Source organism: Helianthus annuus, chromosome 3, assembly GCF_002127325.2.
Source record: "Helianthus annuus cultivar XRQ/B chromosome 3, HanXRQr2.0-SUNRISE, whole genome shotgun sequence".
NCBI classification, from domain to species: Eukaryota; Viridiplantae; Streptophyta; class Magnoliopsida; order Asterales; family Asteraceae; genus Helianthus; species Helianthus annuus.
Window position 1 is genome coordinate 169,372,887 of NC_035435.2, and position 25,266 is coordinate 169,398,152.

General features: G+C 38.0%; 2 protein-coding genes across 4 annotated transcripts; one reads left to right on the forward strand and one right to left on the reverse strand.

Moving 5' to 3' along the window:
• The first annotated feature begins 4,933 nt into the window (after positions 1-4,933).
• LOC110930721 (protein ENHANCED DISEASE RESISTANCE 2-like) lies at positions 4,934-6,268 on the forward strand. The gene has a single exon (XM_022174081.2). It carries the CDS (start codon positions 5,079-5,081, stop codon positions 5,964-5,966), a length of 888 nt encoding a protein of 295 aa, XP_022029773.1. The 5' UTR covers positions 4,934-5,078; the 3' UTR covers positions 5,967-6,268.
• Positions 6,269-10,213: 3,945 nt separating this feature from the next.
• LOC110930719 (Fanconi anemia group I protein) lies at positions 10,214-22,864 on the reverse strand. 3 transcript variants are annotated; one of them, XM_022174079.2, is made up of 13 exons: positions 21,801-22,864; positions 20,912-20,993; positions 20,228-20,416; positions 19,723-19,787; positions 18,986-19,145; positions 18,655-18,900; positions 18,098-18,214; positions 17,398-17,580; positions 17,231-17,312; positions 15,422-16,257; positions 13,619-14,069; positions 12,766-12,956; positions 10,214-10,807 (listed from the first exon to the last, which is right to left on the reverse strand). In XM_022174079.2, exons 1-13 carry the CDS (start codon positions 22,805-22,807, stop codon positions 10,268-10,270), a joined length of 4,149 nt encoding a protein of 1,382 aa, XP_022029771.1. In that variant the 5' UTR covers positions 22,808-22,864; the 3' UTR covers positions 10,214-10,267. The 3 variants fall into 3 exon arrangements, with proteins under 3 accessions (XP_022029771.1, XP_022029770.1, XP_022029769.1); XM_022174078.2 differs by having other exon boundaries at positions 17,231-17,315; XM_022174077.2 differs by having other exon boundaries at positions 17,231-17,318.
• Positions 22,865-25,266: the final 2,402 nt, after the last annotated feature.

The window sequence follows — 25,266 nt, forward strand, 5'->3', positions numbered from 1 at the left end:
AAGAAACTAGAGATTTGCAATTAGGGCTGCAAACAAACCGAACGAACACGAACAAGATCTTGTTCGTGCTCGTTTGTTAAGAAATATGCATGTTCACAAATTGTTCATGAACACTTATCAAACGAGAATTTATGTTCGTGTTCGTTTGTTAAGGAAATGAACTTGTTCGTGTTCGTTTGTGTTTGTTTGTTAATTTTAGACAACGAAAAGAAACAAACAATGATGAACACAAATGAGCACAAATTAATGTTAATGAATATAAATGGAAACAAACAAACACAAACAAGCGTTCATCATCATCATCATACTCAGTATATCCCATCAATAGCAAAACGAACTTCCCGTCGAACGGTTCACGAACTGTTCGCCGAATGTTTGGTTCGTTTGCAGCCCTACTTGCAAATAACGAAAAGAATAAACAAAACAATGAGTATCAGCCAAGTACAAAACGTAACTACAATTAAACAAACACACTAAAATTACACCAAACCTTCCAATTTAACAAATGAAATTTTGATCTACCTTATGAATTGAGTTGATGTATTTTAACACTTCATTTCTTCTTTGTCTGCAAGGTGTCGATACCTTTTAAGATAAACATGTTTGAAGACCCTTTCCCATTTATTGATAAATTATCTCTTAAGTTTGTTAGAAGTTTGTGTCTTTTGTTACCTACAAAAAGTAACAGAAAATCTATCTAAAATTTTTATGTTGACTAGTAATTAATAAATGATATACATTATTTACCTTTTGTTGCTTCACATTCAAAGAATCTTAGCATTTGTATCTCATCACAACATTACCATACTAAGTAAAAAACTTATCATTCAAGAGATTCGGTTTTTGATGAAGAGTTAGGGAATATATATGTGAATTTGGAGAAGAAAAGCAAAATCATAACTAAAAAAGCTACATGGAGATGGTGGGAACATTTTCTTGCATTGTCTTATGGAATAACACGTCAAAAGCTACAAGGGATCCATAATGTAAATGTACCTTTCTTTGACACAAGAAATCTATAATGTAGATGTACCTTTCTTTGAATTAATTAGTCTTTTTTATAACAAGCTAAGTGTAACACCTTTGGCAAATCCTATATAGTTATGTTTTGGTTTGCCCACACAAGATATATTAAGTTATAACGAATGTCCCAACTCAAATATCATGTGTTTTTGGCGCAATGATTATGGATCAGAGGGAAACAGATAGTTGAACGTAGGGCTGTAAACGAACCGAAACGAACACGAACACGGCCTTGTTCGTGTTCGTTCGTTAAGGAAATAAATGTGTTCACGAACGGTTCATGAACACTTACCGAACAAGATTTTATGTTCGTGTTCGTTCATTAAGGAAATGAGCGTGTTCGCGAACGGTTCATGAACACAAACAAACACAAATAAATTTGGTGAACGCGACGAAGGATAAAGATAGATGGCCCAGAGAATAGCACTCGAACTTGAATCCCTTATTGTGGAACGGAGGCCGATTGTATTCGTGGATGTAAATAATGAGAAATGAAAGGGAAATGCTGCATAAACAAGGTGAAAGTGGGTTTCCTAGTTTAACTGTTAGGAAAATAAAATAAATAAAAGTTTAATAATATAAAAAGTACAAATAAAATATAAGAAAGTACGAAGATTTTCAATTAAAACACAAACATACGAACATAAACGAACTCAAATCAACGAATGTTCATGAACACGTTCACGAACACCTTACCGAACGTTCACGAACACAATCGAACGAACGAGACCTCTGTTCATGTTCGTTCATTTAACTAATCGAACGGAATTTCTTGTTCATGTTCGTTCGTTTATTAAACGAACGAACATAAACGAACTTCCCGCCGAACGGTTCATGAACTGTTCGCTGAACGTTCGGTTCATTTACAGCCCTAGGGATGGGGACCTCTAGAAATTTTTATCATACAATCAAAAAAAAAATTCGTGAACTCCTAAAGGACAAATAGACAATATTGTGTTTTCTGATATGGCTTCCTTCTTTTGTTGGATCACTACAACACTACCAAGGACAAACAGACAATATTCTGTTTTCTCATATGGCTTCCTTCTTTTGTTGGATCACTACAACACTACTAGTGTATGTTATATCAGGACGAGCCCAATTTTATTTCTTGTACATTTGACATCAATCTCTATGTAACATTCGACCTCAATGTTACATAGAGATCGATGTCAAATATACGAGAATAAAATTGAGTAATCGATGTCAAATATACGAGAATAAAATTGAGCTTGTACTGATAGAACATATTGTCTGTTGGTATGATAGAACATAGAGTATGGTGTATTTAGAATAACCCTACATTTTATTTCTATTTTGTAAAAAAAATGTATATATAATTATATATATGTTTTAACTTGAAACCGATTATGTTAAAATTTTAAACTTCAATAAAAAATAGTTATAAAGTTTTATAGCTCAATGCATCTTTGTTTTATAACTTTTTACATTAAGTTTAGCTAACTTTAAAAACTTTTAATAAAAAAAAAACTCATGAGATTATAGTTTAGTGGGATAATACTTAGAGACCATTAGGTCTGCGTTTGATTCCAATAAAAGGGTTTTTTTTTTTCAGATTTGGGATAACACTTAGAAACCATTAGGTCTGCGTTTGATTCCAATAAAAGGGTTTTTTTTTTTTTTTTTCAGATTTATTGAGTAGATGGTTTCATCGGTGATACCATGAAACTATCAAGGGCGCAGGATAGAAGGGGCCGGGGACGCCCGATCCCCCTAACTTTTCGCTCAGTATTGTCTGGTATGTAGTTTTCGTATACAATTTTTTAGGTATATACGTTTTTGACCCCCAGTCAAAAATCTCAAGCTTCATTACTCGATACTATAGTGATCCGTCAATTACTCATATTATCGTTAAAAAGTTAAAGAGGACGTGTAACTCGTGCAAGTCAAACGCAGCATGTGTTATTGACTTATTGGAAACTGGATCGTTTTGTCGGTTGGTGGTCGGCCAACATAATTTGACCTTCATGCACATGGTTGCTTCGCTTATTTTATTTTAGCCATGCACTTTTCCTTTGATCATTTTATATATTAATCGAGAAAACATGACTTTTATTTTATATTTTTAAATTTTAAATATACCATACGTTTAAATTTTAGTTACATTTCTTACTATCTTATTTTAGTTTGGCCATGCTGCATTACACATTGTTTGAGAGGAGATCTTCATCTTGTTTAAGATATGTTCAGGAAACTAACTTTTCCAGGTGCAAGAGACTCGAATACGCAGGTCAAGAGGGTGACGGACCCACGTTGGCCTGATATACGCATGTTTACCTTGCAATTATCGCAAAAGGTTATTTCCATGACTGAAACTCGTGACCTCCATGTCATGTCATGTAACAACAACCTTACCGTTATTTTAACGTTTGTCCCAAAATAATTAATCTTATTCTAATACTATACCTATAAAAGAAATAAAGCAACTCCCAGATAACTTCCTCGAGAGGAAGTCACGACGATACGGGGAGATTTAAGCGTGTATTCAAGTGCATGTGAGAGAGAAAGATATCACTTGAATTTAACATGATGATATGAAAGTTCAATTTTATAGGTAGGCATCAAAAAAATACGTAACATACTTGTTTAATCCTTTTGCTAAGAGCCTAAAGGGCTTTAATCTTATTAGTAAACACTTAAAAAAGAATTTCTATGATTTGATATAGTACTTTTTTATTCATATCTTTTATTCATATTGTTTCTATCCTTCATTAAAAATTTAGAATTATTATGACTAACGGTCATATATATGTGTTATGTGGTTGGATGGATATACATTTTTTTTATGTTTCTTAATGTTTATCATTATTTAGTTATAGACGTAATGCTTTTATAAAAAAAATAAATATAATGTCATTATCATATAATATACTACTATACAACTAGCTCATCACCGAGGAGATTGGTTGTAGCCTCATCACCCATGTGGGGTATGTACAATCAAGGCATGCTACAAGCCATGCCAACATCACAACTTTTGTCACTATTAGATTTGTAGATGATTGTACGTGTGTTCTTTATTAAAAAATAAAACATGTTTTGTTGCATTTGATGATTTTGGCGTGTCCTAAGGCTATGCTATGTGTCATGGATTAACTGATTCATTAAATTTATTGGAAGGGCATCGTCATGTTATTATCACATAAAACTTGATTATTAACTAAATATACGTTAACGATGTATTGTGAAATAATTAAATTAAAAAAAAAAAAAAGGTGGTGATTGGTTTACATTGGGGTGGGCTACACCTTCTTCTCATGCCAACCCAGAACCCATTAACTAAGGCTTCATGATCCCAGTGCCGAAGATTATAGACCAGCTTAAGGAAGAGACTTTTCTCTGGCTGAATAACAGGGCGTCCAGCAAAGTGGAGTGGAACAAATGGGTTGAGTTTGACATTTGTATGATCATGTGATGGTGTCGTTTGTTCTCGTTTGCTCTTTGTTTTTTGTACTTTTCAGCTTCTTGCTGGCGTTGCGGTTAAAAAAAAAAAAAAAAAAAACTAAGGCTTCATCAACTAAACCCATTAACCGGGGGGGGGGGGGGGGGTAAAAATCTATTTTGAAAGATAAGAGGTTTTAGAACTTCTAACATTATCAGAAAAAATGATTTATTAATAAAAAGATATTATATGTTGTTATATTTAGGGATGAGCATTCCGAATTTTTCAGTACTGGTATCTATTTTTTTTGGCATTTTCGGTATTGATTCCGATTCGATATAATACGGGAAAAATACCAAATTTACCTTTAAGTACCGATACTACCGTACCGAATATAAATAGTGATAATGCCATATGTAAAATTGATCAAGTGGGTTGTTATGAAATAGAAATAGTGATATAAATTGTTTAAAGAAAAGACAATAAATACACATTAAACATCAAACAACCCGGGCCCACAACACGAAATATATCCAGCCGGCGTATCACGCCACTTGAAAAGAAAAAAAGAAAAAAACCCTCCACCCCTCACAAGTCCACCCCATCACCACCATCACTCCACCCTCAAAACGCCGTCGTTTACCCCAAAACAATGCACACTACCACAAACCACCGCACCGTCACTAACACCGACGAAAAAAACAACACCAACTGGATCCAAGAAGCAATCAACGGCGGATCTCTCAACCACGTCCACCTCGAAACCGGATCCAACGGCTGGGCTTCACCTCCAGGAGACCTCTTCAATCTCCGCAGCCACAACTACTTCACCAAAAAAACCAAATCACCCTCCGGCCCATACCTCCTCCACCCCGCCGGCGTCGACTGGCTCCGATCCTCAACCAAACTCGACCACGTCCTCTCACGCGCCGACAACCGTGTCATCCACGCGCTCCGTAAAAAACAATCAACCGGAACCAACCAAAAAAGCTTCATCTTAGCCGTTAATCTCCAAGTCCCAGGTAGGGACCACCATAGCGCTGTGTTTTACTTTGCTACAGACGATCCGATCCCCACCGGTTCACTTCTCCACCGGTTTATTCACTCTGACGACTCGTTTCGTAACCAGCGGTTTAAAATAGTCAACCGGATTGTGAAAGGACCGTGGCTTGTTAAGGCGACGGTTGGAAACTATTCCGCTTGTTTGTTAGGGAAAGCTTTGAACTGTTATTATCATAGTGGGCCGAATTATTTGGAGATTGATGTGGATATTGGTTCCTCGAAAATTGCTACTGCTATTTTGCATCTGGCGTTAGGGTGTGTGACTGCGGTTACGATTGATATGGGGTTTGTTGTTGAGGCTCAGGAGGAGGAGGAGTTGCCCGAACGGTTGTTTGGGGCGGTTCGGATTTGTCAGATGGAGATGGGTTCGGCGAGGGTTGTTGAGACGGTGGCGAGTAAAGTGTCGGGTGGGGCGGGTGGTGGGAGTCGGGTTCGGGCGTCGGATATGGATGATGAAGGTGATGGTGATGGTAAGTGATGGAAGAGGGTGAATTGTGGGTGATTCAGTGTTTTAAAATCCGGTTTTTACCGTATCGGATTTGGCTCAGAAACGGTTCAATCGGGTGTATCGGGCGGTTCAACCGGTACAACCGGCCGGTTTGAACCGGTTTTTAAAACATTGGGGTGATTTGTAGTTAGATTTGATTTATCTGTTATTATATACATTTGATAATAAGTTAATAATAATAACTGTGACCCTCCATTGTTAGCTATGATGAACTTGTTCTTACATGTTATTGAATGTTGATGAAGAGTTTGACTTCTGTTTGTTGCTTGGAATTGTTTCATTCAGTTACTTTTATTTGATTACGTATCGTGCATCATGTGGTGGCGTTGATAGCCGAAAGACAATGGGGTACATGCACCAATCGGTCTTTGTCCCGATTGCTGAGTGTTATGTGTCTTATGTCCAAGGCTTGATGCAAAACTAATATCGAGCCGGGGTCTCACTGACAGCAGGCTCTCTATTCTTGCAAGGTAAGCTGCTGCTGGTTCTTTAACAGAAGTTTGCAGCTTCACTGTTGATTTCTATTCGACTGTGGTGAGGAATACATATTTAACATCGTTTATATATTTAGAATCTATGGGTGAATCGCTAACTATGGTTTTGAACCAAACCAGACGTGGCGATTGGGTTGCGTGGACGGGTAGAAAAAGTCTATTGGCGGGTTGAACAAAATTCTTTTATCCAAATCGTTAGTTTTACTAAAAGATGGCTTCACAATGAACTGAGCAGTCAAACCAGACTTGAACCAAATCCTATAAACCACAAACCTGACGATTTGGACGGGTTAGGGTTGTTGGTTTCAGGAACTGAATAGCTAGCTCATTTTTAAGAGCGTCAACAAAATCCTATAAATCTCAAACTAACTGAACCAGTTGATTTGGCGGTTTAAGGGAGTCGTTTCATTAGTTGAATCGTTAAACCAGGTTTAACGACTGTAAACCAAAACCTGAAAATCCCAGACGAACTGAACCGACAGATTTGTTTCAGTTTAAAAGGTTACATGAACAACCCTTTCTAGAGCTAAGATTTTGGAAATTTTGAATAGTCTAAAAGTAGTTTTTTCTCTTCCTTTTTTTCTACTTTGTGGTGCAAAATGAGTTGACTTGGCTGCAAAATAATAGTGAGACTATTATTACTAAACCATCTATAATTCTATATGGCTGCAAAAGTGGCTTGTGAGTTTTGAAAAGACATTTAGGGGCATAACAGTCTTCTTATTAGACTAAAGGGTATGGTTCGGCTCATCCCCACGGGGATGAGCCTCCACGTAGGCGGCTCGTGGGATGAGCTAAATGAAGGATGGAGGGGGATGGAGGATGGGGCCCCACCTCATTATTTTATAATTTCCTATGGTTTAATTTAATAACCCAAGTTAATAAAAACTTTATAAAATTTAAAAAACACAACATAAAACAACATAAATAATTTCATTTCATAACATAAAAAAATTACATTTCCTAAAAAAAAATACCGAAAATAAAAATAAAAAAATTACGTTTCCTTAAAAAAAAATACCGAAAATAAAAATTAAAAAAAAACCTACGACGTCCATTTTTTTTCACCTCTTCCTTCGTCCTCCGATAAACCTCGCGTTCATCCTCCGGAACCGAGTCGAAAAAAAATTAGGTTGGTTCGGATTGGGATTATTCGGGTTGGGGTTGTTTGGGTTGAATGGATTCATGATTGGGAGAGAATGGTATAAAAATTATGGAGTGTTTTTATAAAAAAGGAAGAGGATTGGAGAAGAATGAGAGTAGAATGAGAGAGAATGGTATAAAAATGGATTAGATTGTGGTATTTATTTAAAATGAAAATGATTTTTTTTTTATTAAAAATGCCGTTTGATAACGGCTAGTTTTCAAAGGAATGGAGCGGCAACCCCGGCTGTGGGGTGCCGGGTTAGACGAGCCGAGCCCCAGGGGGGCGGCGTGGGGGTCCGGCGCCGGGCCTAGTCGGGCATCAGCCGGCCCCTATACCGTCCAGTCTTAGGACAGAATAGTCTTTAAACAAGCTTGCCAGCTCATACACTAGGCAACTTGATTCAAATATTCAACCCAACATAGTTGTCCAAGTGGCCACATGGAGAGTGTTGGCTGGCAAGTCAAAACAACCTACTTCAAAGTTTAGCTACATGAGACAGGATTGGCTGTCAAAATTTGGTAATGAAAATTAGCAGCTCATGTTATGACACGTGGCAGAGGTTAAAACAACCTACAAATGTTGCTGAATCAAAACATGAATAATGGGTGTCCAACGCACCTTTTTTATGCGGATGACGCAATTATAATGGGTGAATGGTCAAAAGAAAATATTCGGAATGTTGTCAGAATCCTGAAGTGCTTCCATCTTTGCTCGGGCCTCAGGATTAACTTGGGTAAATCCAATCTTATAGGAGTAGGGGTGCAACCTGGAGAAGTAGACGAGATGGCGGGTTTTGTTGGATGTCAACCGGATTCTTTCCCTTTCAAATTTCTCGGCCTTTGTGTGGGTTCCAATATGAATAGAACTTCAAGTTGGCAGCCGGTTGTTGACGTGTTTGAGAAGAAACTCTCGATGTGGAAAGCTTCTATCCTTTCTATGGGGGGAAGAGTCACTCTCATCCGTTCCGTGCTTGAGAGTCTCCCATGTTTTTATTTTTCATTGTATCGGGCTCCCGTGAAGATTATTCAGGTTTTGGAATCGCTTATTCGAAAATTCCTGTGGGGTGGAAATTCGGAAATAAGAAAGGTTCATTGGGTTGCGTGGGATATGGTTGCTTCGCCAGTCGATATGGGAGGTCTCGGTCTTCAACGCCTTAAGGATGTCAATACCGCCTTATTAGCTAAATGGGGGTGGAGGTTCAAAAACGAGCAGGATAGTTTGTGGGTCAATGTCGTTAATGCTATCCACGGGGTTTCTTCGGTATGGGATTTCTTCCCTCTTAAAAAAGCGGTCGGCGGAGTTTGGAGTAGCATAGTCTCGGTTCTTAAGAGGCCGTTGTTTGATAATGTCCAGTTTCGTAGTCTAATTAGAGGAGTTGCTGGGAGTGGGGAAAAAATTAAGTTTTGGCTCGATCCGTGGCTGTTCGACATCCCTCTAAAGGATAAGTTCCTGGCCCTTTTCGCTTTGGAGGTTGTGAAACCGAGCTCTGTCAGAGATCGTCTTCAAGGGGATGGCCTTTGGCTTTGGAAACACGATCCGGACTCCCCCGTGGAGTCGGCCGAATGGATATCGCTGTCGGCTGCGGTGGCCTCGGTTACTCTCACGAGTGTTCCGGACAAGTGGGAATGGTTGGGGAACGGTGCTAGGGGGTTCTCGGTGGCAGCGGTTAAATCTCTCATAGTTTCGAGTCGCGATTTCAGCAACAGGTTTGTCTTCGATTGGTGTAAATGGGTCTCGAAAAAATGCAACATTTTCGCTTGGCGTGCGGAGTTGAATCGGCTTCCCACGGTTGAGGCGCTAGAAAAAAGAGGTATGGTGGTGATTAATGATGGTTGCAATTTCTGTAATGAAAGTTTGGATTCAGTTACGCATATTTTCACTGCGTGTCCGTTAGCGATGGGAGTTTGGGAAAGGGTCGGTTTTTGGTGTAACATCCCCAAGTTCTTCGTCTTTTCATTCAGAGATCTTATCGAGATTCATAAAGTGGGGAATAGAAGCTCGGCGGAGCGAAAGGCTCTTCACGGTATTGTTATTACGACATGTTGGATTTTATGGAAGGCTAGGAACGAGCTGAGATTTAATGGTGTTAGAAGGAGCGTGGAAGATGTGTTTAGCGAGATTTTGATAGTTAGTTTCTTTTGGTTCAAGTTTAGAGCCAAGAGTGGCAATTTTGATTGGGGGGATTGGTGTAAGTTTGTAAATATGTAATTTGTTTGTGCTTGGCCGTCCCGGTCTTCGGGCTCGGTGTTGTTTAATGAAGTTAACCTTTCAAAAAAAAAAAAACATGAATATAATTAATGATAACAAACATGGTTTAAAAAACCTGATTCCAATATTCTACAACTTAACATAGTCCTCAGAGGGTTTGGACATTTGTTTTTGACTTTTTATGTCAATTCAAATATTTGATTTTTTTGTTTTTTTGTTGAATCTTGTGATGAAATTGATTAGTATTTTAGTACTTTATTTTTTATAAGATTTATAATTTCTATATTTATTTTTTATTCCGCCTCAACACGTACGCCTTGTGAGGCGAAGGGAAAATGCCTCGAGGCACGATTCCGTACTTTTAAACCTTGATAACAAATTATTAAACTTAACAACCATCAAAGATCCTATACAAATAACATTTATGCCTCATCATCCGAATCATAAACAATTCGACTTCGCTTTGAATTACGAATTATATTTTCATCGTCACTACAAGACTCGGAACCATCTGCAGCCAATGGTGTAACTGTTTCAGGTGACAATACATCTGCTTCAGCATCATCTGCAGCAAATGGTGCAACTGTTTCAGGTGACAACAATGCATCTGCTTCAGCATTATCATCAGAGTCTTGTACCAAATCATTTTGAGGCGTGGAGTCATTATCCATACGGGGCTCCTCGTTAGGCACGTCTTCTTGATGGGTAATATCTTGTGGGTCAAGTAACGGTTCCTGGTTAGGCCCGTTTTCTTGTTGGGGAACGTTTTGTGGCTCGGTAATTCGAAAATCTCTGGCGGTGCTGCGCTTTGCGTGCCTTAACAAGTTGATTTTGGTAGCTTTGCTAAGTAGAATCAGATACTTCTCGTAGTCTTCTATCTGAAATATCAAATCTGGGATGCATCGATTCTCTCGTTTTATCTTGTTTATCAATCCTTTACTTGCTTTGCTCTCCTTTTGATTCTGCAAGTGTTGTATAGTGTTAGCATTTGGAAAATATATAAAACAGGCGAAATTGACAAATGTTACAAGTTTTTACATTTTCTTTGTTGGCCTAAAATTTCAACTTACAAGTTGTGTTTTTACCTAGAGTAAATTACGTTTTTTGCCCCTGTGATTATATCACTTTTACTATATTAGCCCAAAATAAGAACTTTTAACATATCTGCCCCCATTGTCTCTATAACTAACCATTTTGGCCCCTAAGTCTAACTAGAAAACGCTCTTAGTTCAGTTCGGTAGAACGCGGGTCTCCAAAACCCGATGTCGTAGGATTTTGGCCCCCATGGTCTTTATAACTAATCATTTTGGCCCCCATGATCTCTAGACTTAGGGGCCAAAATGGTTAGTTATAGAGACCATAGTCACAGGAAACGCTAAAAGACCCTTGTATTTCGTACCAGATTCGCCGTACCGAATCGGGGTACAGAGTCGTCCCAATCGCCTCCGGTACGCGTACCGGATCGCTAATTTGGACCGTTCCCGATTGTGTACCATAGTAGTGTTCCAAACGGTGAATACACGTTTTTAATTAATAGGAAACGCGTTTTTAGTGTACCGGTGTTCCGGCGGTACAGCCACCTGAAGAGTTTTTCCCTCCATTAACTTTTTCCCGCTTTTTATAGGTAACTGACCAGTTTTTTCCCCCCAATAACTTTTTCCCATGTTAACTCTAAATACATGTTGTAACAATCAATCTAGCACACAGAAAATATTTCAATTCAATTCAGTCAGTTTTGAATTTTGATTATGTTTTTGAAAATTTAATGAAAGATCTATTTTATACTTTTTTATATATATGATACGTGTACCAAACTACGGTGGTACGCCATAGGATACACCGTACCATGTACCAAATTAGTGTTCCCAAATGAACCTACCCCCCAACGTACCGATTTTTAAAAAGGCCCGAACTGCGTACCCGTTTTCGTACCGCGTACCGGAGCGTACCGCGTTCCATGTGACTATGATAGAGACCATGGGGGCAGATATGTTAAAAATTCTTATTTTGGGCTAATATAGTAAAAGTGATATAACCACAAGGGCCAAAAATGTAATTTACTCTTTTACCTATTATCATCAATTCATGACTAAAAACAGAATATGCATTTCTTTTTGTAACTAAAATATGATGTCAATCGCTGCAAACAAACCGTTTGTTAAAGAAATAGATGTGTTCGCGAACACTTACCAGACAAGATTTTCTATTTGTGTTCGTTCATTAAGGAAATGAGCGTGTTCGTGTTTGTTTGTAAATTTTAGGTACCAGACAAAAGCGAACACAAACGAATGTTCATGAATACAGACGGACACAAATGAACGTTCATGAACACAAATGAATGCAAACAAGCGCATGAACACAAACAGACTTATATTAAATTTCAAAAGCGAACGCAAATGAACACAAACGAATGTTCATGAACACAGATGGACACAAATGAGCGTTCATGTACACAAATGAATGCAAACAAGCGCATGAACACAAACGGACTTATATTAAATTTCGAAAAGAATTGGTATCTTTCATCACAAACATGAAATACACTATTATTTATTAAATGGTTTATTAGTGGGATATTTGATGTATTTAAATACAAAATAAACGTTAAAAACCTTAATGAACTATCTAATACAAACGAACACGTTACGTTCACGAGCATAATGACAAACACAGCATATGTTCATGTTCATTCATTTATTAAACGAATCGACACAAACGAACTTCCCGCCAAACGGTTTACAAACCGTTCACCATACCCTGAACGTTTCGTTCATTTGCAGACCTAATCATATGTTTAGTGGGAGAAGACATGACCTAGAGTTTCTTGACCTTAAGCAAGACATAATACCTAAAATATGATGTCAACCATATGTTTAGTTAAGCAGAGTTATATGTAAACAAGAATGCAATGATTTCAAACCTGCTGCAAGGATCCCACAAACACGTACAAGGGGGCAGTTAGACGCGTGCAAGTAACTTCCACAAGCTTCTGGCACTTAAGGCTGGGTAAGATCTGTTTGCAACCTTTAGGCGCGATATGGAACTTTGATATCCTAGCTAAGTTTTTATAAAACTTTGCCGCCAGTTTTAGTAAATGTTCCGCTTGTGAATCTGCAGATTTATAAAGCTTTTTACATCTCACAATATCAAGAATTAACGTACTTTCTCATTTTATACAAAAAAAAAAGTCCACTCAACCAACGCAAGAATTCAGTTAAGAGGCATTTTTCATATTAAGTATTGTTTTATGATACTACACATGTAAATAATTAAGAGTAAAATGTCATTTTTGTCCCTGAGGTTTGACCAGTTTTGCGACTTTCGGCCAAAGGTTTATTTTTTTGCATCTGGATCCAAAAGGTTTGAAATCTTGCCATTTCCATCTAGCTAGTTAACTCCATCCATTTTTCTCCGTTAAGTCAGAGGTATTTCCGTTTTTTTTTTTTTTTTTGTTAACTTAAAGGGCAATTCGATCTTTTTCACTTTATGTTTTTTTGTTAACTTAAAGGGCAATTCAGTCTCACTTTATGTACAAGCATTAAGCATAATGTACAAGTACTCACTTAAGAGCAATTCGGTCTTTTTCCCTTTATGTACGAAAACACCCCTGACTGAATGGAGAAAAATGGATGGAGTTAACGAGCCGAATGAAAATGGCAAGATTTCAAACCTTTTGGATCTAGATGCGGAAAAACAAACCTTTGGATGAAATTCGCAAAACTGGTCAAACCTCAGGGACGAATTACTCAATAATTAAAGAAAGAGTTAGTTACCCTTGAGGTTCATCACAACAAAAGAAGATAACAACTCAACGACAGCTTCAGCCCTCTGGTACAAAGTCTCTTCTAAAGTGAAATACGGGTTGTGTTTTCCATCTTTATAAGCACCTACTAAGCATGTCTTCAACTTCATGCTGAGCCGGTCCATGTCAGCAATAACTGATTCAACTAACTGCAAAAGTCCGGTTGCTATAGCACTTTCTGTTGAACGGTTTATGATAGCATAAATTTCAGATTTCTCTGATGGAGATATCATTGTTTTTGCTAGCTCCATTGCCATTTCTTGAGCAACAATCAAATCATTTGGAGCCTGAGTGCATGATAGTGCTAAGGTGACGACACTTTTTGCAATCTTCGGATTTGCTATATTATTGCTTTTACATATATGTATAGCCCAGCTTCCAAGAATGTTACTCCATATCATTTTTGCAATGTCACACAAGATCTGATAAGTTGGTAGAATTCAAGTCAAAATCATATTTACTAGTCAAATCCATAAATAGAGGTGGTGTACGAGTGGATCGTTAATCGGTCAAACATGCAATTTCTGGTATGAGACCATATGGTTGGTTGACCAGAAACACTAAATATTTTATGTACAATTAACTCGTCGAATATGATTATAAATAATGTTTCATAATATCATTTGCTAATGATTTTAGAGGGTTTTATGTACCTCTTAAAAGTTCATAATATCATATTTATATAGAAATATTGGATTTAAATAACCTCAACTTTCACCATTTGGCTGATAACACTCCCAACTTACGAATTGTACCACGCCACTCCCAACTTATTTTTCTTATGGCACTCCCAAAGTAATTAAACCCTAACCCGGTTTGCTGACATCAGATGCTATGTCACTAAACAAGTGCCACATCAGATGCCACGTCAGCCTATGTGGTCAAAGACGCAAGGCGCAGGCGAGGCCGGAGCCTAGGCGCAAGGCGCAAAAAAAAAGCGTGGGCTTTTTTAAGAAAAGCGCACATAGAGAAAAAAATATAAAAAATATGTTATGCTTTGATAATAAATAAGATTCCACATATAAAATTTAAAAAACTATATTATATGCCATTTAAGATCATGTAGCTAATAGTTTTGCACGCGTGAGGCAGTTTTGCATGCACTCGGTTTCGTTTTTAATGGTCATTTGTGCTGTTTTACCTTTTTCCCTGCGCCGCAACAACGTTTTTTGAGCCTAGGCGCGCGCTTTTTGCACCTCAGCACCGTTTTTCTCAAAAAAAAATCCCATTTTTGAGCCTAGGCTACCACCAGGCGCTATAGGTGCGCCTCGCTGCGCCTGGGCGCCTAGGCGCGCGCTTTTTGCGCTTTTGACAACATAGACGTCAGCAAAGAATGACAGATTAGATGCCATGCCACTAAACAAGTGCCACATCAGCAAAAAACTAAATGGGTTAGGGTTAAGTTAGTTTGGGAGTGCCAGAGGAAAATAAGTTGAAAGTTGGGAGTGACGTGGTACAATTCGTAAGTTGAGAGTGTTATCGGCCAAATGGTGAAAGTTGGAGTTATTTAAATCCAACATACCATAACCACCCCTTCCATATCAGATTAATAGCATTAGTTACTTAAAACAACTAGTTTCACTGAATCAACGAAGCGAACATTATGCGTTGAGATGATTCAACGTAAAAACCTTATTTCTTATTTTGTTCTTAGGTAAAAAAAAAAAGACTTCTTAGTGTTTGACCCATTTACTTGCATGTTTGACTTTGACCCTTGTTAGAGACAAAAACATAAGTCAAATCAACCCATTTTCAAGTAAATAAGTCGAAATACCTCAACTTCATGAAAGAACTTTGCATGAAGAAGCTTAGAGAACAACGGTTTCACAAACTTCGTAACCAAGAGCTTTTCCCTTTGATCATCGATCCCATTCACTTGATATTCATGATCACATTCCGAATCACTAACATCTTCACCTACAGAATCCAACAGCATTTCTTCGATTTCTCTAATCTCTTCACCACTATGAGAATTCACTATTACCAATTCCTTCAAACACATTAGAGCTAATAAAAACAGACCCTTTATATCTCCATTGTCCTTTTTACCCTTGGCTTCCTTTTTCATGAGCAACCAAATCAGTTTCAACAAGGGTGGTCCTAGAACCTTAATATCTCCATAAATCAAACCCTTCAACGGATCATCTTTTGCCACATAAGCAAAAGATTTTATCTGGAAAAGGATGGCGTTTAAGACAAAATTCAAGAGTTTACTCTTTGTTGCGTCGTGTTTGTATAACTCAAACGATGTTTTAAACAACTGATAAATGCTAGAAGTTGCCAACACAGGAGCTTTTTCTTTTATACACTTTGTGTTGTCGGATTCGTTTTTATATGTCGGATCAATAGCAGTAGACTGTGTTGTCCCTTTTCTAGTGCTGTCACTTTGTGTACTATTAGCGACATTTTTCTCCGATGAAACGTATAGATCAACGAGATCAGAAAATTCGTTCTCCAATTCAGTCTTTTTATCGTCAACTGCCTTTTCCAATTCGGTAGCAACGGTATTCAACATCACCTTGATAACACCTGATAAAATCAAACCGCTATATTTGTATCTCTCTTCTTGTTGGCTTGTGAGGCCCGCATCCTTTGTTTGACCAACTAATCCTGGTCAAACATGCATAGATATAATTACTCAGTAACATTATTCAGTTAGAGTAAAATGCCATTTTCGTCCCTGAGGTTTGGTCAGTTCTGCGACTTTCGTCCAAATGTTGGTTTTTCCGCAACTGGATCCAAAAGGTTTGAAATCTTGCGATTTTCATCCGGCTCGTTAGCTGCGTCCATTATTCTTTGTTAAGTCAGGGGTATTTTCGTCTTATTTGTTAACTTAAAGGGCAATTCAGTCTTTTTCACTTAAGAACTCGCTTGTACATTATGCTAAATGCTTGCACATAAAGAGAAAAAGACTGAATTCCACTTTAGTTAACAAAAAAGACGAAAATACCCCTGATTTAACAAAGAAAAATGGATGGAGTTGATGAGCAAGATCAAAATGGCAAGATTTCAAACCTTTTGGATTCAGATGCGGAAAAACAAAGCTTTGGATGAAAGCTAAGCAGTCAATAGCGGTGCTATAGCGGTTAGCGGACCTCAGGGTGTTTGGCGGTCCAAATAGCGGTGGCCTATAGCGGTTCCGCTATTAGCGGCACTAAATACCGCTATAGCGGTGCTATAGCGGTGGCCTATAGCGGTTATAGCAGTAATGGTGTTTGACTGTGTTAATTCTTAAATTAAATACTTCAAAGTTACTATTAGTATTTGATTTGCAACAGGTTTTTGATAATGGAATGATATTACTATGAATTTTGATATTACTATTAATATTTTTCAAAGATATATATATATATATATATATATATATAAATACATAAATTATGCATGGTATAAAAATTACCGCTATATCACCACTATACCACCGCTATAACCTATATATCATATAGCGGACCTTGACCGCTATTCGATTTTGGACCGCTTTAACTACATAGGACGAAAGTCGCAAAACTAGCGAAACCTCACAGATGAAAATGGCATTTTACTCATTCATTTATTGTAACGTTTTCAAAGGTACCTAACTAACCTTCCAAATTTCCATCTCTTAGAAGCTTACGAATTGTTGATAAAGCACTGGAAAACGTCTCACCAGAATTTGTTCCTTGTGCCTGCTGCTATTTATTGTTGAAATGTATGTAACTATATAATAACTATTCGTGTATTTGACTATATTCTAACAAATTTAATTATTACCTCGGTATCTTGTGTGAGTGAGAAACCAAAAGAAGCCCATGAATCTGAACGAACATCAGATTTTGCTTGTGGCTGAAGTAAAAGAATCCACGAAACACAAGATAAGAGATCATCTAGTGGTTCTACTACGCAAATTTTGCCGTTATCTGTTTTAACACACTGAACTATGTCAAGTTGACCATCCTGACAAAATGCAAAAAGTCAACCATAAATAAAAAACGGCCATAAAACGTCAAAACTGGAATTAAAAAATAAGGGGAGACTATTTGCACACTTGGTGTGTAGATAGTCAGCCCAAAAAGGGTTTTTTTGTCCTATATACACACCCTGCAGTGTCGAGCTAGTGCGGCGTTTTGGTCCGGTCAATCAGACAAAGACTGACGGGTGTCTGACGGGTCTGTTGACAGGACCAAAACGCCAAGCTTTGGCCGCGTTTTGGTCCTGTCAACCAGACACCCGGTCAGTCTATTGTCTGGTTGACAGGACCAAAACGCGGCCAAAGCTTGGCGTTTTGGTCCGGTCAACAGACGCGTCAGACACCCGTTAGTCTTTTGTCTGGTTGACCGGACCAAAACGCCGCGCTTTGGCCACAGCTCGACACTGCGGGGTGTGCATATAGGACAAAAAAGCCCTTTTTGGTGTGCATATAGGCATTTGGGTGTGCCAATAGGTACACCCAAAATATTCCATGGGTACTTACTTCTTTATAAAACTTCAGAAAATGAGGCAAGAGAAAATCAAAAACCTCCCCTGCAGTCAACGGGTCAACCAACACAAGCTTTAAAAGTCCCCTGTATACAACTTCTTTCACTTTGGCCTACATACGACAAAGGCAATGACACATGTAACATATTCAGTCTTACGTTTTTTGGTTGTATGTATTAAGCATAGCTATTAATAGCGAATAGTGACAAATAGCGACATGGGACCGATATGCTACATAGCGAATAGCGACAAATAGCGGCCGCTATTTTATAAATAACGATACACTAGAAAAAGAATTTTGAAAATTTTTATATGTATATTATAACAAAATACCTTGGTATATATGCTATTTTACATGTATATTTAACAAAAACCTATAAATCCAGCTATTTTATAGCTATATCTAATTGCCATTTACATAAAAAAAAACTAACTGTCGCTATTCATGCTATTGGTCGCTATGACCCAAATAGCGACACTTGGTCGCCTCGCTACATAGCGCGCTATGGCGATCGCTATAGCCGCCATTGACAACTATGGTATTAAGACAACCTGTTGGTAGAGACAACGTTGCAGCAAACCACTAAGTTCTTTGAACAGATCATTGCTTATTACAGGTGGTCCTTCATGAACTTGACTACTACTAGCTTGGCTTGACGATTCCTGATAAAAACACGGTTTATTTTGTTTAAACTGTCTTTCTGCAATAGTTAGATTTATAATCGCTCCAGCTGCAGCTAATCGAACTTGATCTTCTTGTCTAAACATAGCCTTTCGCACTACTAAGATGATGTAGTCCTGCAATGTTGTAAAAAATACAGAACTGTTATTGATTTTGTCTCATGCATTTAATTACTAAATAAATGATGGAAATAGGGTAAACCTGAAGGTTGTGACTGAACTTAATGAGCGGTAATAAAACGTCAATCAGATGGGAAACAACTTTGCTTTGCATGAAACCGAAATAATCTAACAATTCTTTCAAATGTGAAATATATTCTAATATTGGATGTGGGTAGTTCTTCACTAGGTTACCAAGTAATCTGTCGAAAAAAGGTTAACAGTAAGCACACCAAGATTAATTATTAATAGGGCTGCAAATGAACCGAACAAACATGAACAAGACCTTGTTCGTGTTCGTTTGTTAAGAAATATTTGTGTTCATGAACGCTTACCGAATGAGGTTTTACGTTCATGTTTGTTTGTTAATTTTAGGCAACAAACGAAAACGAACGTTGATGAACACAAATGAGCGCAAACTAATGTGCATGAACACAAATGGAAACAAACGAACACAAACAACCGTTCATGAACAGAATATATAATACACCAACGCTTAGTAAATATTTTATTTATCGGAATTTTGAAGTATATAAATAAAATATAAAAACTAAAAACACTAATGAACTATCAAACACAAACAAACACGTTACCGAACGTTCATGAACGCGGCCTCTATTCATGTTCGTTCAGTTAACTAAACAATGAAATTCTTGTTCGTGTTCTTTTGTTTAATAAACGAACAGACACAAACGAACTTCCCGCCGCACGATTCACGAACTGTTTGCCAAACGTTTGGTTCGTTTGCAGCCATAATTATTAACCAATATTAATTATTACCTTACGATAGCTACACTTTGCTCTGGCTTAAGAGAAAGAATTCGGAATTTACATTGCTCAATTATCTGCAAAGAAGAAATCTAGATCATGACTTTGTGCAACTTACCGCCACAGTGCTGACCCGATTGCAAAGAACCTTTTTCTCAGTTATTTCAGTTAGGCAAACATATTATATTATCGAGTAAACTTCCGATTTGCTCCCTGTGGTTTGGTCACTTTAACGGTTTTGCTCCAAACCTTTAAAAATAGCCATTTTACTCCCCGATGTTTTAGTTTTGTTGCCAGTTTGCTCCCTGCGGGGAGCAAAATGGAAAAACAAACAATTTGGATGGAGTTAGAGGCGGGGAGCAAACTGGCAAAAAACCGAAACATAAGGGAGTAAAATGGCTATTTTTAAAGGTTTGGAGCAAAACCGTTAAAGTGACCAAACCACAGGGAGCAAAACGGAAGTTTACTCTATATTATCACATACAGCTAGTTTTTAAATAAGGATTCGTTTGTTGACCTCATTTCTTGCCATGTCATGAACCTCAAATAAACTTTTTAGCATCTGAAGGCCCAACTCTTGAGAACCCATAAGACCAGTATTGTCAAGTTCTTGATGGCTCATCTCTTCCACCGACTCCAGCAACACAAAGCCCAACTGCACTATGCTAGGAACAATATGCTCTCTTCCGTAATTGCTCTCGTTAACCTGAAAATAACTAGTATACAAGAGAGTTATAAAACTTTATATTTCATGCATGTTAGTTGCTTCATTAGTAGAGTGTGATGTAGAGGTGTACAAATCGGTTTTTTTCAAAAACCGGTTCCGGTTATTAACCGAACCGGTTTTTTTCATCAAAAACAAAAACCGGTTTTTTTATAACCAGTTTCGGTTACTAACCGGTTTTTTACTCAAAACTAATTACCGGTCCAACCGGTTAGGGTCGGTTTTCAACAGGTTTATTCCCAAAAAACATTTTTTACCGGTTTTTTATAACCGGTTTCGGTTTTAAAACCGGTTTCGAAGATATATACCCCTAACCGGTCTACAACCGGCGGTTCGGTCCGGTTCTAAAACCGGTTATAAAAAACCGGTTTCGGTTTTTTTTCCCGGTTTCGGTTCTAAACCGGTTTTTTTGTACACCTCTAGTGTGATGGTAGATAAAGTAAAAAGAAAGTTTAAGAATTGAAAAGAAAGGTATACAGCTCTTAAAACGGCTGCCTCAGTTGAAATGGCGTTCTGTAGATACTCTTTCTTTAAGCCATCAGGTAGCCATTTACAATGCCTGCAAGATGGAAAGACGCAGATCAAAAAGCTAGTACGAACAAGAACTCATAACATCGTTGACTATTCACTAATGTCAATGACGTCAACACAAACGCGATGCAATTATGTTGTCATGATGAGACTAACACAAAGTTGATTTTTATCATAGTTGTTAAAAGCCATCGCATCTTGCGCCTAGGCCCATTTTTCAGGCTAGGAGAGGCCGTTGCGCTTTAAGTCAAGGAAAGTGCGCTTTAACTCTCAAGGTGATGGTTCAGGCGCACATTCCGGCAAGATTCCTAGATTCCGGAGAGTTTCCGGCTAAATTCTGACAAGATTCTAGCCAAATTTCTACTTTTAATCAAGGAAAACTACTTTTCTACACTAATACACTAATATTTTGGTACTAATTAGACGATATAAAGTGTTACATAATAGACTTTGTTTATTTTATTTGAAGAATAGTATTCTTTTTCTAATACATAATATATTTTTTAAATTTTTTCATTATGCGCTTTATTTTTCTCAGGCCCTCGCTTTTTTTGCACTTTGCGCCTAGGCCCCAGGCGAGGCCTATACGCCTTGAGTGCGCCTAGTACCTTTAATAACTATGATTTTTATAATATGTAACCTAGGTCATCTAAAATATCTAACACAAAGACAATCTTTATAACATGTAACTCAGACCATGGATAATAACTCTGCACAACCACAATGTATGAAAATAATACTTAAACAATCAGTGCTTTCTACTTTTATCATGTTATTTAATGAATCATATATAGTTGGAAATATAAAGAATGATATCATATAACGAGGTATGTACCTAGAAAACTTGTAATCCTTATAAGAAGTACTCAAAGCCGTTTTCAGCGTTCCCATCACGTTTTCACCATACCTCCTAATTCTAGCAATCGACAACAACAACCCCACAACAAAATGATCAATCACCAAAACATCCGACCTCACAAGCCCCAACACTTCTTGCCCCAACGACGGATCCTGCTTCACCGCAAAATTAACATGCAACAAAACCGTCCCTTCAACCTCCCTAACAATAGTCGAACCACCCTTTTCCAAACCCGCTTTACCTCCAAAAAACACAATAATACCCTCAATCACCTCCCTCTTATTAACCCCCTTCGACGCCAAAACCAGCAACTGATAAACCAATAACGGCAAATCCTGCAGTTCGACCCGATGCATTTCATCGAACACCTTAGCTACAAACCTTCTAACCCTCACCTTATCAATAAACTGAAACTCCCGAATAATCGAAACAAGCTTCACCAACAAAACACCCGACCAGTTAAACTCCAAGACCCGATCGAACACCGCATTGACCGTATCGCGGGGTTTATCGATCTCGTCGGAGTTAAATACAGTGTGTAAACACTTGGGGAGTAAGTCTAGAAGCTGGGCTTCATCTGGGTCGGAATTAATTTGGGGGAAACCATTAACGATAGATTCAGAAACTAATTGTAAGTCAGTGATTGGGATGTTATCGAGATGTGAACTGAATAGTTGTAGGGTTTTAAACGAGTGGCGATCGTGTGGGATTTTGTGGGAATTGAAGAGATTGATGTAGGAGATTATGAGAGGGGTGATTAGGGATGAGAGAGAGGGAGATGGTGAGAGGAGAGAGAGGAGAGAGGAGGTGTATTGGGAGACGGTGGCCGGAGAGAGAGTGTGGAGGTGTGAGATGAGGGTTTGGTGAGAAGTTGGGGAGAGGAGGAATGGGTGGAGTGGGGCGGTGGTGTGGTATTGTGCTAGTCGGATTATGTCGTCCGGTGAGAGAGATGGTGGTGTGTCACGGTGGTTTGTGGTGGTCATGACGGTAATCGGAGTTTGATTGTAGATGAAGGTGTGATGGTGGGTTTTGTTTATGATTCAAGCGCGGGAAAACTCGAAAAAATTTTGTATTTATTTATTGCAGAGTAAATTGCCAAAATCGTCCCTGAGGTTTGGGCATGTTTGTCAGTTTTATCCAAAAACAACTTTTTTGTATAATATTGTCCATCACTTTTGAGATTTTTTTGTCATTTTCATCCAAATGTTTTATTTGCTTTATATTTTCTATCAACTATTTGGATGAAAATGGCAAAAATCCCAAATCTCAGGGATGATTTTTGAAAAAAAAGTTTGACGTTTGGATGAATGACAAATAATCACAAAAATGAGGGGCAATATAGTACAAAAAAATTGTTTTGGATAAAACTGGTAAACACATTCAAACCTTAGGGACGAATTTGGCAATTTACTCTTTATTGTATTACGCAAAAGACTGAACTATGTTGTAACCCAAAAAAAAATAACTTTGTTTTTTTTATATCAATTGAAAACCACGTCTCAATAGTGTTTGTTAGAAATCGGCTCGGTTCGGTACCGTACCGCTATTTCAAAGACAACTTCGATTTATATCGGAATGTAAAAAAATGTATTTAGTGAGTGAAACCCATGCGTTACGGAGATGATGTTAAAATATTACACTCGCAAATGACCATATTTTCTTGGTCATTTCCAGTGATTTTAGACTCTTGTTGATTAACTAACCAACGTACTTTTATTTCATATTAGGTGAAAGAGAAGGTGTTAGAGGCTCAGGCTAAACATAAAGTCAAGCCTCGTAGTTTACTTGGTAAACGATCTCCAATGATATGGTACCAATTGGTAAGCAAGACATTTATCTTCCTCTAGTAATTTCCTTTTTGGTGTCATTGGTACTGTGGTCGATCAAGTCTATTTGAATTGATCTGAGGTAAAACTGGTTAAATCAGTGAACCAGACTGGAGGTTGGAGTGGATCTCAACTTTTTTATTTTATTTTTTCCAAAATCTTATTTAACTACAAGCTTCACATTTTACTTAGGCTCAAACTATCTACACACCAAGTATGTAGATAGCCAACTTAAAAAAGTGTTTTTTGTCCTAGATGCATAGTCTGCAGTGTCGAGCTGTGGCCAAAGCGTGGCGTTTTGGTCCGGTCACCCAGACAAAGACTGACGGGTATCTGACGGGTCTGTCGACCGGACCAAAACGCCGAGCTTTGGCCGCGTTTTGGTCATGTCAACCAGACCAGGTGTCAGTCTTTTGTCTGGTTGACAGGACCAAAACGCGGCCAAAGCTCGGCGTTTTGGTCCGGTCAACAGACACCCATCAGTCTTTGTCTGGTTGACCGGACCAAAACGCCACGCTTTGGCCACAGCTCGACACTGCAGGATGTTCATATAAGACAAAAAACACCTTTTTTGTGTGCCTATAGACAAATAGGTGTGCAAATAGATACACCCTTTACTTATTAGACTTCATATTTTATTAACATTGCAACTCCACACCAAAAAATAAATCAGTTTCATATTTTATTTTACATTAGTTATTTATATATCTTTTAATTATTAAATCATTTATAAAGTCATTTGATTTTCAGAACCAGTCCAGATCAATAAACCGGTATGAGTGAAATGTCTTGAGAACCAGAGCTGACTCTAGGGGTAAAATAAAGCAAGCGCTTTAGGCCTCCACTTCATTAGGACCCCAAATTCTTAAGAAAACATATTGTATCTAAGTGATTTTGACTTTAAAATTGTTGACGTTGAGATTTATGATATATAACCATGTATACACGGAGATGTTATATGAATCATAGGATTAAAAGCAGTTTTTCAAGGGGGTCCAGTCACTACATGGGTCTGCCCCCGATTAAAACATCTAACCTCTTATAAAACTTGCTAATTACGAACAGTTTCAAATGCGAAAGCATCATCCATGACCATTGTTTGTTACCAACACATACTCGTCTCCTCTGTCGTGGCTATCACTTCTGTTGACACTTTACTACTATAAAAAATATTAACCTCTATTAATACATCTTTAAACCACTTGTTCTACCGAGTAAATTTTGGTCGTATTTAGTAAACCATTTTTTTTGAACGACGGCTTTGATAATCAAATTAAGACTAAGCGGTGTGGGGCTCGTCCCCAGGTCGGCGAGCTCCGCCTCCCCAGCACAACTACCGCCCTCGGCCCGTCTACATCGTCACCGCCTTCTCCTTGCCGCCTGCGACGAGGCTGTCTCACACACACATATACATACATACGTCTATATATATATTGAGGCCCGTCTCCCATGCCCTAGCTTCATCTTTTTAAGCCCATCATTCACACCCGCTTATATAAACGCTTACGTTACGGACCATCATGGACTCTAATACAACCTTGAAACAAGTCAAAAGGAATAAAAAAGGATGGAACACCTTTGTCCTCATGTGAATAATATATGGCACAAGTGACACT

Coding starts and splice junctions, on each gene's coding strand:
- LOC110930721 (XM_022174081.2), top strand. CDS start 5,079: ATGCACACTACCACAAACCACCGCACCGTCACTAACACCGACGAAAAA.
- LOC110930719 (XM_022174077.2), bottom strand. CDS start 22,807: ATGACCACCACAAACCACCGTGACACACCACCATCTCTCTCACCGGAC. Junction 18,215..18,654: donor AACGTTGTCTCTACCAACAG/GTTGTCTTAATA, acceptor TGTCGTATGTAG/GCCAAAGTGAAAGAAGTTGT. Junction 17,581..18,097: donor TTCTGAAGTTTTATAAAGAA/GTAAGTACCCAT, acceptor GCATTTTGTCAG/GATGGTCAACTTGACATAGT.